Here is a 16,791-nt window from a genome sequence, read left to right on the forward strand (position 1 = left end):
AAATCTTTCCTGAAACATTGTAAGTTTAAGTCTAAAACACATTCTCCTCTTGGGGAAAAAAATACTGGTGTTGAATAAAATACTTCTACCTTTAAGAAGTGAATTGAATTGATCAGATTGTCAGGCAGCTCACCTATTCTGCAGAGTGGGATTTAAAAAAAAAAAATAGGTACACTCATGATATCTGTTTTCCATTTTTCTTTTGTTTATTGATCAAACTTATTAACCCACTTTTCTTTTGTAAAAATTGATTCTGTTGTTGAGAAAAGGCAGAATTCTTTCAACGAATGGACTTTCAGAATAGAAACAGTGTTTGCACTGTCAGTTTTCCTCCAAAATCATGGAGGTTTTTTTTTGTTGCCAATCAATCGGCAGTAACAGCTGGGAACAATCTGATGTCCCTGCCCCTCTCCACACTAGTTGTCTTTTCCAGGTACATTGGTTCATTTTTTTTTTTTATTTTAACAGTTCCAGCTCAGAGCAGAAATGATTGGTTGAGCTATCTTTGATAGTTCTATACCAACCCCTAAAAAATACATTGGTGATAAATTTGTTTCCTGAAATAGCTAAACTGAGTCTCAAACTGGTAAGAGATTTTTTTTTTCAAAATTGTCCATGTTCAACCCAACGTTGATATAAATCTCAATATTTCTTCCCCCTGGTTCTCTGCTACCTATTTACTCCAGTCATACCTGTAACACTGTGAACTGCTTTTAAATGTTGCAGACCTTCACAAGATAAAACAAACCCTCTTCCCACTTCCCTTCTTATGTCTGACAAAGGTTCTGTAAATAAGACATACACTTACCTTTCAGATCATTCAAACATAACTGTTTGCCAGAGGTTTGCAAGCAAATATTCCCAGAGAAAAAAATAGCAGAGACAGAAAGGGTCTAACAGGGAGACTTCCTTCAAATTGATTTCTTCAGAGCTCCTTCCCCCCACCCCTTCCACCTTTTTCATGCACTATTTCCAATTTCATTTAAAAAATAATTGCACTTTTAAAAAAGTCCCCTCGAAAATGTACTATTGCCCAGAATGACTCTGCTATCGAAAGGAACTGTTAAACAAAACAAAAGCTGTGAATAAAGTCTTTAGCGCTTGAATTGAATTCTGAATTGGGCACTGTATATTTTACAAAGAAAACCACAGCAAAAATATGTCCCTCTCCTTTGGCCCTAGAGTTTTTGATCACTTCCTTTGCAGGGACATGTGAAGACCCTTATGTTAAATTCTGAATCGCAGCCTTTGGAAAGCATCTGCTCTGAAGCTCAGTTCTCAGATGAGTCTCTTTTTAACCCCTCTTTCTTTGAAGTATTAGCACAACTTACATCTTATTCCAAACCCAGATCGCCTTAGCCTCCCTGGCTATACGTTTGTCATATTGGACCATTTAAAAGAAAAAAAAGACTGTGATTAATAATGTAGGTCCTAAACATTTCACAGGGGGAAACTTTTTTTTTAAAGAACACACGTTAAAATAAATTGCAACCAGGTATTTATTTATTTACGTTTCCTGATCTCGTTTGGCCAATGTGGCAACTCCCTCCAAGGACAGGGACAAACCTTTGTGAAAAATCCCAAACCGTGCAGTAACAAACGGTTGAAAGGACTAGCTGCAGTCACGCTGGCAAGCCATCGAAAATGCCTGAGCAAAACTGAGTGAAACTGACCTGGACGCGCCTGGAGACATAGCGCGTGATCACACATGGGTTGTTCGATTAGAAACGGGAATGACGACAGCATTTTAGACAACGCGGGGAGAGAGCTGGGTGGTGTGGCTGAACGGCTGTATACGTGTCTGGCTCAAATATGAGGTGGTGATTTCTCATTTTGCCGCTTACTTTCCCCTGAATGAACCCTAGAAAAAAGTATCGAGCGCCCCTTTACAGCAACATCAGCATCATATTGGGGGCTGATAATTATTGAAACAAAAATGTACCCCCAGAAAAAAAAGGGTGGGGGGGAAATGCACCAGAATAACTTTCATTAGACTATGTAGATTTCCCCCCCAAAAAAAGTTTGTAAAAAAAACCGCCTTTCCCTCCCCTATGTATAAACTATTTGCTACTTGTCAGTTTCATTGATGACTGGCTAACGCCCCTTTGATCGGTTTCGCCTCACGGTTTGCTACGTAACGTTTGCTGTTGCGTCTTGGAAAGGGCAAAACGACTTGCGCTGGTAGCTCTGCAAGTCCGAGAGGAATCCGGATTCAGCAAGAGCCCTGTTCTCACAGCCAGAGCGAGCTTCTCACCCAGAGAAAAGTTGAGTTAGTTTCTGAGCTTTTGGCGCCCCCTCTGGATGCGGGAGAGAATTACAGGTTCTCCGCCGAAAGGTGATTGTTGACAGCTGACGTTCCGCCCGAGAAGAGGGGAGAATGAAATGTGAATATAAAAATGCACCGAAAACAAAGCCCATGCAGTTCATGGTGCCTGATAGGGATCAGACAATAGGTGAGTCGTTGGGTTAAATAGGAGACACCCCCTCCACTGTCCTCTTTCCTTTGCAATGGCTCGGGTAAATATCTTGCTGATCTGTGACTGGGATTGTGTGTGATAGGACTGTGCATCTCCTTACACAGAGGCATCAACAGGAGTATCGTCTGTGTGTTACAACCATGTTCTTCGCTACTTTTACTCCTCGGCCAACGTGTTTCAATAGCACTCAAGTGTGGGCTCCTGCCTGAAAACCAGGGCCGAAGTTCTCAGAGTTTCCCCCCCTGCGTGCTTCAGATTGACCAGCTTTGCAAACTCTGCATTGGCTGCTCCGCACCCGGCCCCGGCCCCCCCCCAGAACGCTAGAGAAAGAGGAAACCGAAAATGAGTTACACTTTGACTAGGAAGCACCATAAAAGATACTGGAAACGTTGAAAGGCAAAAGTTTAGAGCAGGGGGAAAGTGTCTTTCTGCAAATTTAAAGGCAAACGTGCATTCTTTGCCATGCAAATAATTCTACGGGAGGAGAAACTCCCTAGGTTTAAATGCTGGGGGACGTGCTAGGTGGGTATTAGTGAAGATCATGTTTTTAGCAGCGAGCTTTGCATATTTTGAGACGGGGTTCTCGCTTAGCAGCTGTACATCCGCAGCGTCCTCCTGATGCCACCCGGAAAACAAAACGTTTGCAAATGCTCCCCACTGTTCCCAATACACCCTCAGGAGCTCAGCTGTGTGATGAAACCGTTTGGCTCTAGAAATGCACGTTGCAGCGAGGGAAGAGAACTGTCTCTAAAGCCGGCGTGTTAAAACGGACAAAGCCGACACCCATTGACACCGCGGCACCCCCAAGGCTTCGCTTTCAGACCATTCGCTCCATTGCAGCCCACTGACGCTGTAAATTACCAGCGGCTTCACACCCCAGCCTCTGAACAAGGCATCTCAGCCATAAATTGTCACCTAACTGCGCAGAATTCAGCCTCTGCGCGGAGAGGGCTTGAAAGCCCCTGATTTAATCCGGGCTGGCTTTAATTAAAGAGCAGCCGCAGAACAGCGAGCGGAACGCCAGCCCCTGGGTGCCCGATGTATTTTTTAAAACATCTACCCGCCTCCTCCTGCAAACCAGACAGGGGCGAGTCACAAAAGCCTTTACTTCACGGGCAGTTCTTTGCCACGCCAAAGTTAAGCGCCAGGTAGGGGAGCTACAGCCCCAGCTGGCCTGGAACAGGAGGCTTCATGTCCATAGTCCCACTGAAAACAAAAACCAACGGGCCTGAAGCAGGCGGGAGGGACAGAAAAGTTTTACTTTTGGGGCAGCACAAAAGTTGGGAAGTACAAAGAGGAACTCGGCCCGTGTGAGTTTTTTTTTTTTTTTTTTTTCCTTCCCCCTCTCTGAGCGCTGCGCTCGTTTCTCCCCTCCCTAAAAAAAACTTGCGACCAATCATCGCTGTGCCAGCCCCCCAGGGGCCGGCCTGTCATTGGCTGAAAGTTTCTAAGGTGAAATAGCAGCGGAGAGTATTTATTACAGAGGCTCGGGGACGGCGGTGGAGAGCCGAGCTTGAAATTGACTAGGGGATGTTGGGAGCTTGAAAACTTTGCAAACGCCAGGAACTTTTTTTTTGTTTTTCTGGGGGGGTCTGTTCTGAGAGGGGGGCCTAGCGGGGGGAAATCAGACGAGCCCCCTTTATTCCCCCCACCACTTTTGAATCTCCGCGGCAGCAGGAGGGCTGGCTCCAGGGCCCGGTCTGGGAGCAGATTGCTGCAGCAGCAACTTTGCGGCGGGCTGGGAACAAACTCCCCCCCGCGTCCCCCGCCTCCCCCGCTCGCCGGGCAAAACTTTCTGGGTTCTTTTGCAAACTTTCTCCCTCCCCTCCCCCCGCCTCCGCCTCTCCCTCGCTCCACGCTGGTTGCCAAGAGGTTTTTGCCCCTTGGTTCTTGTTTTAATCCCTCCCTCCCACGCCCTCTCTCCCCCCCACCCCCTGCTTTCACCCCCCCTTCCCCACCCCACCCCACCCCCTCCGCCGCTCTCTCGCATGAATCTCCTAGACCCTTTCCTGAAAATGACAGAAGAGCAGGACAAATGCATCTCTGGCGCCCCCAGCCCCACCATGTCGGACGACTCCGCGGGGTCCCCCTGCCCGTCGGGTTCCGGCTCGGACACGGAGAACACGCGGCCCCCGGAGAACACGTTCGCCAAGGGCGAGGCGGAGCTGAAGAAGGAGAGCGAGGAGGACAAGTTCCCGGTGTGCATCCGGGAGGCGGTCAGCCAGGTGCTGAAGGGCTACGACTGGACCCTGGTGCCGATGCCGGTGCGGGTGAACGGCTCCAGCAAGAACAAGCCCCACGTGAAGCGCCCCATGAACGCCTTCATGGTGTGGGCGCAGGCGGCCCGGCGGAAGCTGGCGGACCAGTACCCGCACCTGCACAACGCGGAGCTCAGCAAGACGCTGGGCAAGCTCTGGAGGTGAGCGGGGCTCGCCGTGAGGCGGCCCGGGCCGGCTGCGTGGGAACGGCCGTGCCGCGAGCGCGGGGGGGCGGGGGGCAGGCGGCGCGTGGGAGAAAAGTTCTTGGAGCTCCGGGCAGGGGGGTGGGAAGTGCAAAGAGGGGGCGGGGGGGTGGGAAGTGCCTGGTGCTACAAAGAGGTCAGTGTGTGTGTGTGTGTGTGTGTGTGTGTGTGTGTGTGTGAAGTGCCTGGTGCTACAAAGAGGTCAGTGTGTGTGTGTGTGTGTGTGTGTGTGTGAAGTGCCTGGTGCCACAAAGAGGGCAGTGTGTGTGTGTGTGTGTGTGTGTGTGTGTGTGTGTGTGAAGTGCCTGGTGCCACAAAGAGGGCAGTGTGTGTGTGTGTGTGTGTGTGTGAAGTGCCTGGTGCCACAAAGAGGGCAGTGTGTGTGTCTGTGTGTGTGTGAAGTGCCTGGTGCCACAAAGAGGGCAGTGTGTGTGTGAAGTGCCTGGTGCTACAAAGAGAGCTGTGTGTGTGTGTAAAGTGCCTGGTGCCACAAAGAGGGTGGTGGATGAGTGGGTGTGGAGGGCAGCTGGCATCATAAGGAGGGAGAGAGGTGTGTGGAAAGCACCTGGGCCACAAAGAGGGCCGGGTGTGTGTGTGTAAAGTGGCTGGCATCACAAGAAGGGTGTGTGTGTGTGTGTGTGCATGTGCGTGCGTGCACGCACACGTGTGTGTATAACCAGGCTCCCCCCCATTGCGTCAGATTTGCACAAGACAAGAACTGATTGCAGAGGAAGGAGAAAGTTGGCAAAGTTGTGCCACGTTAGTGGTGGGTGGTTCTGGCCATGACCTGATTTCTTCAGCATTAACAGTGAAGGACCAGGTGGGGGAGGGGAGCTAGAGAAAAAACAAGTCACCTGGGCCAGTTTATGCTGGGACTGCAGGAGAAAATAAACCAAACCCGGTGGCGGGAGGGGCAATGACATTTGCAGCAGAAGGGGAAAGTTCTGGACCTCCAGAGGCGGTGCCCCAGAGGCATGAGGCACCTTAGTCATCTCATGCCTTGCTTGAACCAGTATGTGCTCCTTTTCCAGGGGGAAGTGGTTCTGACCAGCCGCAGAGGGGGAGAGCCAGGGCCCTGCCCTTGTTCTGTTGGGTCCCGCTGGGCCGCCCGAACAGTCTGCCAATTTCCTATAGGGGAGGGGCAAAGGGCAGCCCCAGCCAGGGGGCGATTAGGAAGCAGAGGCAAGACGCAGGCTGCACAGAGAGGGGTACCAAGTGGGGCTCCTTTCCTCGCAGTCCAGAGAGATGCCTGGCTGCAGCAGGGGAGCTGCGATAGTCCTGCTGGAGAATGGCCTGTGCAGAAGGGAGGCTGGAGGTGCAAATTATTGGCCTTGGGGTGGAGTGACCTGCACGGCAGCCTGGCCCTGGGAGGATGAGTTGACCTTTCTCTGTAGCCCCATAAGTGTGCATGGTGCAGCATGCTATGCTGCAGGCTGCCCTTGCAGCTGGAGAGGCACCTAACCCACAGTTCCCCCACCTCTTCCCCAGGTTGCTGAATGAGAGCGAGAAGCGCCCCTTCGTGGAGGAGGCCGAGAGGCTGCGGGTGCAGCACAAAAAGGACCACCCCGACTACAAGTACCAGCCCCGGCGGAGAAAGTCCGTGAAGAACGGGCAGGCGGAGCAGGAGGAGGGCTCTGAGCAGACCCACATCTCTCCCAATGCCATTTTCAAGGCCCTGCAGGCAGATTCGCCACAGTCATCCTCCAGCATGAGCGAGGTTCACTCTCCAGGGGAGCACTCGGGTACGCATCTCACCTGACGCAGCACGACAGGCACGCATGCACTCAGGGGCCCAACGCGCTGGACGAGGCAGCTAGGGAGAGACACGGCGCAGGCTGTGTTCTCAGCCAGGCTCGAAGAGAAATCAGCCTGGGGAGGGAGAGTCAGACAAACACAAGGGAGTGGGATCCAGGGTCAGATACCCTCCTGCAAATCCGCTTATTAGGCTCCAGGCTTTTCCCCACTAACTCTTTTCTTCATAACAAAGTTTCAGTCAACTTCCCCCCTCCCCTTTTATTTTGCCTTTTTAGCTCAGAAATTGAATCCAGGTGCACTCTGAGACCCGGGCCCCCTCCAAAGCCCCAGGTTTTATCTGGCAGGGCAGATTTCCACCGATATTGATCGCATTCGTATCATAAATGTGTGATACTGTTCGCAACTGACTTCAGGGGCAAAACAGTGATATCTGCCAGGGTCCCAAAGATCCTGAGTTAACCATTAACTGTGTTATCGCCATTATACAAAGCCTCCTGCTTATAAAAACGTCTGGCTTTAGATTTCAGGGCCTTACCGATCTCTGGCTTTCCCATGTCAGCTGAAGGGACTCCTCAGCTGCAACCAATGGAAGCGGCACACTCATGCCTGCATGTGCTCTCTCTTTTTCTCTCCAGGACAGTCCCAGGGGCCCCCGACCCCTCCTACCACCCCCAAAACAGATGTCCAGCCTGGGAAGCAGGACCTGAAGCGAGAAGGGCGCCCTTTGCAAGAAGGAGGAAGACAGCCGCCCCACATCGATTTCCGGGACGTGGACATCGGGGAGCTCAGCAGCGACGTCATCTCCAACATAGAAACCTTTGACGTCAACGAGTTCGACCAGTACCTGCCCCCCAATGGTCACCCTGGAGTGCCGGCCACTCACGGGCAAGGCGGTCAAGTCACCTATAGCGGCAGTTATGGCATCAGCAGCACGTCCGCGACTCAAGCTGGGGCGGGGCCAGTTTGGATGTCCAAGCAACAACCGCAGCCGCAGGCTCCACCCCAGCCACCGCATACCATGACCCCCCTGAGCAGCGAACAGGGCCAGGCCCAGCAGAGGACACACATCAAGACGGAGCAGCTCAGTCCCAGCCATTACAGCGAGCAACAGCAGCACTCTCCTCAGCAGCTCAGCTACAGCTCCTTCAACCTCCAGCACTACAGCTCCTCCTACCCAACCATCACCCGCTCGCAGTACGACTACACAGACCACCAGAGCTCCAATGCCTATTACAGCCACGCCGCCGGCCAGAGCACCAGCCTCTACTCCACCTTCACATACATGAGCCCCACCCAACGGCCCATGTATACGCCCATTGCAGACACAACTGGGGTCCCTTCCATTCCCCAGACCCACAGCCCACAGCACTGGGAACAGCCTGTCTACACACAGCTGACTCGACCATAAGGGCGACCGTGAGCGACAAAAAAAAATGAACTGCCTCCGACTTTTTTTCTTTAAAGACACTAACGCTAAAGATGATGGGGAAGAAAGAGAACACGTCGGGTCTTCTGCATTGCAGTGCCCATCAGGATGTGGCCAGACCGCTCTGCTGAGACCCAGCAAAGCTCAGTACAGACATTCCAGGGACTGGACGTGAAGCTCAATTCAGGGGCAAGAAACGAGCGTGCTCACCGGCCAACTCGTCTGCCTGAGTTGGGCCTTTTGTAATTATTTTTCGCAGTAACAAAAAGAAACAAAAAAAAAAGGAAAAAAAATACCCAGAGTCCTCTGTGAGGAAGATTCTCTATTTTAAATATTTTTAGTATGTACTGTGTATGATTCGTTACCAATTTGAGGGGATTTATACATATTTTTAGAGGGTTTTTTTTTAAGATGCTCTTATTTTTCCAACAGCTAAAATGACACCTAGCGGAGCAGGCCTAGCATTCCTTACAGTCAGAGGTATTTTTGTATAGCTAAGTCTTTTTTTTCTTTAAAGATAAATAAAACCAACCCGTGTGCATTCATTAGGAGCAAAAACTGTTAAACAGGGATTGGCGTCAGGCAAAGTTTCGTTCAGCTGGGCAGCCTAGGAGAGGCAAGGAGTAAAAGACCAAATAGGCTTTATTTTTTTCCAACTTGTAGAGAGCTAGGAGGAAAATTTGTTGATTTTTTAAAAAGATCTTGTGCCTGTTGAAAAGCCTTAATAACACCGCCCTGCTATTTTTTCTTTCTCCCTGAATTTCTTATATACCTGCCCTCCCAAGCAAGGAGAAAGACAGAGCCCAAAAGGGAGGCCGATCTGATTTATGAGAAAACTTACATCTGACCCTTTTACCAACAACCAGAATTGCCCTCCTCAGCTTCCTGCTTTGGCCTCCATGTGCATGACAGATGCTGGAAACTTCCCATCACCTCCCCAGCTCTTTTGAGAGCTTTGAGTGCAAACATGAGGGCCTGATCCAAAGCCCATTAAAGTAACCCCAATTGGCTTCAATAGGCTTTAGAGGAAACACATTGGCAACATCAAACACACTTTATTTATTTTGTGAGCAGTTTTCATCCAGATTTTTTTCTTTAAAAAAAAAATCTCCCTTCCATTTTTTTTAAACTCCTTTTAAAGCAATTATATTTGTTGGAGTCCTCTTTGGAGGGTGGGATGCCTATTAAATTATGGTCTAAACTGTAACCAGTGCTTTATTTATCGCTAATTCCTTTTTGTTGTTGTTGTTGTTATAATTATTATTATTATTATTGTTGTTCTTTGGAATCCATGTCCTAGGTTTGTACAAATGCGTTCTCTTCCTTTTTTTTCTTTTGTTTTAAGGATAAACTGGAATTTTGTGTTGTACAAACTAGAGATTGCAAATGTAGTGTATCACTGAATCATTTGCCTTGTTTTCTGCCTCAGCTCTTTTGGACAAACAAACGTGTGTATGCAAGACATAAGACACCATTGACAAAATGGGTGTGGGTCACTGGGTCATCTGGCTAACCTCCCCGGCTCCCCAATGTTGATCAGAGGTGGGGAAAATTGACTTGGTAAAGCTGTGGCTGAACAGTTAAGGATTGCTTTTTAAAAAAGACAGCAAACTTTTTTTATTTAAAAAAAATGATATAACAGTTGCTGGTTTGTTTGGTTTTTTTGTTTCGTTTTGGGGATTTTTTTTTTTTAAGGATTCAGTAGAAAAGAAATCTTAAAGCACTCATGATATGGCCTCTTCTATTTCTGTATAAAAGCAGATCTTTGTAAAGTATTTCTGTAACTTAAAGACCTGTCATTTAAATCATATTTTGTCTTTAGGTAAGTTGGTTTTATTTTGTTTTGTTGGCAAGACCATTTGTTCTCTTTGTGAAACTTACCTTTTTTGTATATTATTGTTTGTCATAAATATACATTGTATTAAAATTGTTAAACAGACCCTGTGTAGATTTTATTAAGAACTTCCCCTAAGGCACAATGGGATGATAAAGGTACGGGGGTGAGGTGGGGGGGTGTTTTATATACTGTATAGTTTGGTCTTCTGTCTTGAACATTTATCTCTATAGATTCTTGGGACCTGAGCAGGGCCAAATCCTGCAGTGGTTCTTCATTTATTAAAAAAAAAAATCTCCCATTGAAGTCAAGATATTGTGTCAATTTCCTCCTTGAAAGTGATAGCCCCATGTGGTCAGTGTTAATACTATGGCTGGGTTGGTAATTTAAACAGACGGCAACCTGGGTCCTACTGTCTCTCAGGAATGCCAGTGTGCAAAACCTTCAAAAGCTGTATTCAGCATAAAATGTATTATGGGTGTTAGGATGCATCTATCTGCTGTATAAAAGCTTGTGCCCTGTACACACAGATCAATACACAAAGCTGTGATCTCAGCCCAGTGCCCAATGGCCAACTGTCCTTCTTAACAAATACCACTGTCACATCTGAGGCTAATAGTTGGCAGAGCCAAGGAGGTGACCCAAAGTGGGAGACATGGGGGCTAGAATTCCCTTCTTACCCTAGAAACAATCCTCCTGGCGCAAGAGGAGGCATATGGAAGTGAGTCAGGCGTGGAGCTGACTGGAGAGTGAGTTTTGCATTGCTGTTTCCTATTTCTGTGCTTATGGGCTCCATAAATGAAGCAGGCACCATTTGCAAAGTTCCCAGATGGGCCACGCGCACAAACATACCAAAGGCAGAGCTAGTTTCCCGGCCCCCTCCCCCAAGGGGAAGACAGGTTTTCTTCAACCGTTGCTTCTCTTCACAGTGACACATTCATCCCAAGCCTAATGCCAAGGACAGGAACACAATTAAGCGAAGAGCCCAACTGCCTTGTCCCATCTGAAAAGTCACATGAAAAGAGACAACATGGGTCAGATCTTCCCCCGCCCCAGCATGCAACAGCGCCTAATTTGTCATGCACCAGCCCTGCCTGTAGTGTAGTTTTAAACCATTCATACTGCTCCAATACCAAACAGGCACAGCCGAGGACTTGGGGGGTGGGGGGTAAGGCTCTGCAAGGTTTGGCATGAATCACTCAGGGAGTTTCCAAGATCATACGGGCTGTCAGGCCATTTTCGTTTGAGCTGATCCCCAGTTCCCTGGAAGGCAGAACAGAGCAGATAGCAGCCTCAGCACAGTGAGGTCACTTTTCCAACAAGCCACTGGGCATGCTGGGATTTTTAAAGCTCACAGCATCACACTTGGTTGTTACATTTACTCTGAGCCATCAGGCTTCCTTTGGAAGAATTTTACCACCACCCCCCCCACCCAACCCCTGCCACCACCCACACACGCTGTCCTTGCCCAACCCTTGCCATGAGCTGCATTTCCATTGGGTCGACGTGGGGTTTACTAAGCAACTTGTGCCCGTTGCTGGCATTAGGCAGTGGTAAGGGTGCCCTCGATTTTGTTACGTGTGCCAACGCATGTGCTGATGGCCACTACCACTACAAAAAATGCAGGCTGCTGGCCGCAGGAGCGCTCCTAATGAGCTGGGTAGCATTTGACTGTATCCTGGGTGACTGCCCAAGTGCTGCGCGTACAGCAAACGTTCGTGTGAATCCCAAGCAAGAGCTCGATGTGCTTGCCCCGTTCCCTCTGGTACCAGCCAGGCTTGCTTTGCGTCTATTCCTGCTCCAGCAACTATTCACCCAAAGCGGTCTGCCTGGGCTCAGGGAACCTATTCACGCAAACAAGACCTACCCGCAGCAGTAAGAATCTGTCAGGGTTTTACAACCCCCTATTGCCGTCAGTGAGCAAGGCCAGCAACTTTAGTTCTAGCTTGGCCCCTGGCAAGGGGCTCCCTGCTTTTGTATGGTTCAAGTTCATAGCAGGGCTCTGCCATCCCACACATGTCCAGGGTCCCAGCTTGTCCTGGGTGCCCCAGAGTTTTTGTTTTGTTTTGTTTTGTTTTTTTTAACTGCAACACCATCACTGACACTACCTTTACTGCCCAGAAAGGGTGACGCTGACATCACCAAGCAAACGGTGAGCAGCTGTGTGAACTAACATACACACAGGGCCAGAGCTGGAACACTGCTCGCCTCTCTGCTCCTGGCCATGCTAAAACCCAGCAATGTTTGCATCTCCTGCTGGCCCCAAGGTGTACAGGGCTCTGGGGGCACCTGCTCCCTGATTTGCTGCTTCTTCTGCTAGTCCAGACGGTGCAGGGGGGGGGGGCAAGTTACAGAACGCCCAAGCCTAGTCCTGTCAGTTGTTATTCTGGGGTTATAGGCACCGTTCCCCACTGTGCAAATGCACCTGAAAGCTGAGCATCAGCACCCCGGCCCAGCCCCGCTCGTCCAAGCCTATGTTCTTCAGCACAGCCCTGTTCATGGACCGCCAGAGCTGACCTTACACATAGGCAGACTGTGCAGCTACATGGGGCACCCAAAAATTCAGGGCACAACTGGGTTTTGATGGCCACCCACTTGGCTTGCCAGATGTCCCTCACTCTTCGCAGAAGTCCCACACCCCACATTGACTGAAAAGGGGTCCCCTAAATGTATTGCATTCTGGCAAGGCACCTGCAGATGATGGCCAGGGCCTGTGCCAGCAGATCCACCAGCTTGCCCTGGCCCTCACCTTCATCAGCACACTGGGCCCTCAACACCATGGTCACCTTATGGCCAGGCAAGCTGAGGCTCCATTCTCAGACATGGCTGCTGCTGCCACCAGCAGCTTCTTGACTGCTCCCTGGGCAGGGAGCACATGAGGTGACAGGAGCGTGCTCATTGCCTCCTTCTGCTTTGCCTGGCTGGGAATTACTGTAGTTGCATCCAGGTGGTGCCCCCCAGCCCCACAAGCAACCACCCACCTCACTCACATGCAGCTCTCCTGCCCCCCCCCCCCCCCCCCCCGCCGGCCTAACCCTTGAGCATTTGCAGTGAAAGTGTCCAGCTGTGGGAGGTCTGGCTAGTAAATCGAAACACGAAAAGGCCTGCCACAACTATTAGGAGACTACTGAACCGGTGAAAGAGCCATTCAAGTGGTAATGAACCCATTTTACAGGCAATGGCCAACCCCCAGGTATATGCTGTCTGGTTTTGAAGTTATGCTGTTAGTCTACAGCAGCGGTTCTTAAAGTTTCTGAGACCACAGAACACTAAACAATAACTTTTTTATGCAGAACACTGCTGGAAATTGTCTTCAAATAAAAAAAAGGTCTCAGACAGAAAAAAAAAAAACACAAAAACCAGCAACAAAATGAATGAATTTAATTAATTAGTTATAGCAATGACGAAGTAACATTGTAGCTGGTTTTAATAATAGATGGTAGATAACAGCAGTGTGTGATCAAAAGACTGTCAGCTGTTCGCAGCAGAACGTAGCTTAAGAAATGCTGGTCTGCAGGACCTTGCTTTAAAATTTGCTGTACCCACAGTTCTTTACTGTGTGGCTGAAGATTATAAAGCCACAGCTCAAAAAAAAAAAAATCATTCTTTGTCCCTCGTGTCCCCACTCCGGCTGCCCCCTGGCCTCAGGGCACCAGTTGACTAGGGCATAGAGTGACATAAATGCACCTCTGTCCTAACCTGCAGCACCTGTGTCTGTTCCCTGCAGCAGCTGCTGAGCCAGCCCTGTCTGATTTCCTGTCTCCTGGTTTAAAGACACAGAGAAATGCGTACTCATGACTGGAGCCTGGTTTTATTGCAGAGGCTAAAGGTTATTGCATGACCTCATTGCGTTACGTCAATCTTCTTTAAACAGCCCAGTCCTCCACCGACGAACACCCTTTGGGATGAGCAACAGAATTCCTTCGGCCAATGCTGTTTGATTACAGAGCCCTCGTGCTGGGAAGGGACACACATTCCTGTACTCCTTAAGCGCTCCGCTGGAGCTGCCATCCCTTACTGACCACAACACCTGTTCTGCAATGTCCTTGAGCTACATATTTGCCTGGCAGGCTGCGACAGCCTTCCTGCCTCCCTGCTGGCTATTATGCAAGGAGCAATACCTCCAAGCCCACTAGCACAATTTGGGGAGTTACGCTGGATGCTGGGCCTTAGTGTTTCCATCCTTAAGCAGGTGGAGCTCATTAACAGCCAAGTTCCTGCCCAACTATTTCTTATGTGCCAAATGGGTGGTCTTGGAAGCTCTTGTGAGGGAGCTATGAGAGCTGGCGTCACCTCCACTCTCTGTCACAGACTCACTGTGTGACCTTGGTCAAGTCATTTATTCTCTCCACCTCCAGTTCCCTATCTGTGAAATATGGGTAACAAATTATCATTATTATTAATAATAATAGTGCTTCCTTTAGCTCACTGATCTGCTGGCTGTTCAACTTAGATTGTAAGCTGTTTGGGGTGGAGGGGAGGTCTCTTACAAGGTGTCTATGCAGCACCCAGCACAAGGGGACCCCGATCTCACTTGGGCGTCTTTAGCCACTGCTATTACATAAAGCATCAATAGGCTCATGGATTGCTTAGTTGTGTTACAAGTAATACTTACAAGGACTAAAACTGACAGGGATTTATTTATGTGCTGCATTAGATCAAGGTTGTGCAAATTGGGGGGCGGGCCCCTTTGGGGGGGAGTGTGAAGTTTCGTAAGAAGAGGGCACAGCACAGTTGGCTGCTTACCCACCTCATTATAAATGTCATAATGCATTACTGGTTTTATGTCTGCATATTCACATTTCTACACCGATTAATACACACTTATTTTTTCACACGTGCTGAATTTTTTTTTCCATATGAACATCAATGAAATTTCTATCAGTTTGGATTACATTAGATAGGTTGGGGCATCCCTGCTAGTTGCAGGGATGAAAAGTGGGGCCCAACCTCATGCTCACCCCAGCATTAGATAGAGTAGCACCAGCTTGAGTGAGGTAGTATTACCTAGTGGACAGAGCGCTGGTCTGAGACTCAGATAACCTGGTTTTAGTCTTGCCTTGGCCACAGATCCGCTAGCTGACACTCCACCTCTCCATGTGCCCGTTAGCTCCTTCACAAGTGCTGTAAAAGGGCTGGGTCTTGTTTTTTATTTGTTTGCCTGATAAGCAGAGTTAGTAGACTGCGTGGAAATGTTTCCACCAAACTAACTTTGGCCAAGCAACTGCATTTGTTTTCAAAATGGAGCTGTTTGCCCCACACAAAGTTTTGTTCAAGGTGTTTTTTTTCCCATGGGGTAGGGAGGGTTACACATGCCTTTTGTCTACCAGCTCTGTTGCTCAGTTATCAATATTGATTGATTGTATTTGCATGGCAGTCGCACCCAGGATTTCCAGTCATAGGCCAGCACCTCTTTGGGCCAGGAGCTGGACACACACAGAACTCAAGGCCAGTTCCTGGCCCAGGCAGCCCTACAACCTAAGTAAGCTGGTTTCCTTCTGCTACTTGAGTGGTGAGTGTAGTTTTGCCTAGGCTCATCTGGCAGTTCTGACTTGCCCAGGCTGCATACTCTGGTCCAGATCTTCCAGGTCTGCCAATGGGGGCACAGTGAAAGGCAAAGGGGGCAATCACCCTGGAGGCTGGTGATTCAAAGGACATTGTGACAGCAACAGTGCCCTTTAAATCACTGCCAGCCACCTGCATGGCACTGCAGAGCTCCGGGCAGTGAGCGACGGCCACAGTTCATGCTGGGCCAAGGTCCAATAATTAGCATGAAAAACAACACACGCCTGCAGATGCTTCATTCTGCTCGTCCGTTGCCTCTCGCTTCAGGGAGCCTGATTTCAGCCACGGACCCATGTCGACTGTATGGTTAACGTTCGTACGCTTCTAGTGGGTTCGGGGGAGCTGACAGCTTATTATTACAATTACTTTCCTGGAATGAGGTGAATCAGATCAGCAGGGCAGCATCCAGCCTGGCTAGCCAAACTGACATCCACCGCCGCAGGTACCCGTGGCTATTGAGCAGATATCCACAGAGTTGCAGGGTTCGAGACACACAATTTGTATCAGCATACAAATGTCACCCAAACGTATCACAACACACATGCTCATACAGCAATGAATAACAATGGAAGATATTTAATTTAAAATCATAATTGAATCTAACTTTGCAATTTATTTAAAACTCATTTTCTATGATCATTTTTATTCTTTTTTTTTTCCCTCACCGACCCCTTGCAATACCCTTGCAGACCCCCAGGGGTCCACGGACCCCAGGTTGGGAACCTAGGACATTTGGTTGCACCTCTGCGACTCAGGGTGGACGTGGATCATAAATGAAACATGACTTCAGCTCAGCAGTCTCTTGCCCCACGCTCTGCACACACCACAGGCTAAATGTGCCAGCTAGCAGCCTCAGCTCTGTAGCACCGCCGGCTAAGTGGGTGCTGAGTGGCGGCAGGGTAGGAAACAAAGGGGAGACCTGGGAAAGTAGAGGAACGCCTGTAATGCCCCAGGGCAGGGCTCACCTAGAAAGCAGAGGGTGAGAGTATCACAGCTTGGAGCGCAGGAGAACTGTTGCAATGCTGCAGGGCAGGTTGGAGCCCAAGGGCAGCGAACAGAGCTGAGTGCAGAGGTAGCTGTGACAAGAAGGGAACATGAGTAATGCAGCAGGGCAGGTTTGAGAAGAAGCAGAGCGTGGTCGGGACTGCACCCAGAAAGCCACAGGGTAGGGCTGAGCTGCAGGGAGAGGGGTATGAAGTGGGTAGAACAATACCACCAGCCTCAGCTGCATTGCAGTCACTGTCTCTCTTTGCTGGAACCACGGTCTTCTCTG

At 49.4% G+C, this 16,791-nt stretch overlaps 1 protein-coding gene across 1 annotated transcript; it reads left to right on the forward strand.

Moving 5' to 3' along the window:
- The first annotated feature begins 3,997 nt into the window (after window positions 1-3,997).
- On the forward strand, window positions 3,998-10,076 carry SOX9 (SRY-box transcription factor 9). Its single transcript, XM_075014706.1, has 3 exons — window positions 3,998-4,896; window positions 6,427-6,680; window positions 7,329-10,076. Exons 1-3 carry the CDS (start codon window positions 4,466-4,468, stop codon window positions 8,099-8,101), a joined length of 1,458 nt encoding a protein of 485 aa, XP_074870807.1. The 5' UTR covers window positions 3,998-4,465; the 3' UTR covers window positions 8,102-10,076.
- The last annotated feature ends 6,715 nt before the right edge of the window (window positions 10,077-16,791 follow it).

The sequence above is a fragment of the Carettochelys insculpta genome, chromosome 20, assembly GCF_033958435.1.
Source record: "Carettochelys insculpta isolate YL-2023 chromosome 20, ASM3395843v1, whole genome shotgun sequence".
In the NCBI taxonomy this organism is placed as follows: Eukaryota; Metazoa; Chordata; order Testudines; family Carettochelyidae; genus Carettochelys; species Carettochelys insculpta.

What these genes read in the sequence shown, in the direction of transcription:
- SOX9 (XM_075014706.1), top strand. Translation starts at nt 4,466, where the DNA reads ATGAATCTCCTAGACCCTTTCCTGAAAATGACAGAAGAGCAGGACAAA. An exon ending in ACGCTGGGCAAGCTCTGGAG is followed by an intron (nt 4,897 to 6,426) that starts GTGAGCGGGGCT and finishes CCTCTTCCCCAG; the next exon opens with GTTGCTGAATGAGAGCGAGA. An exon ending in CTCTCCAGGGGAGCACTCGG is followed by an intron (nt 6,681 to 7,328) that starts GTACGCATCTCA and finishes TTTTCTCTCCAG; the next exon opens with GACAGTCCCAGGGGCCCCCG.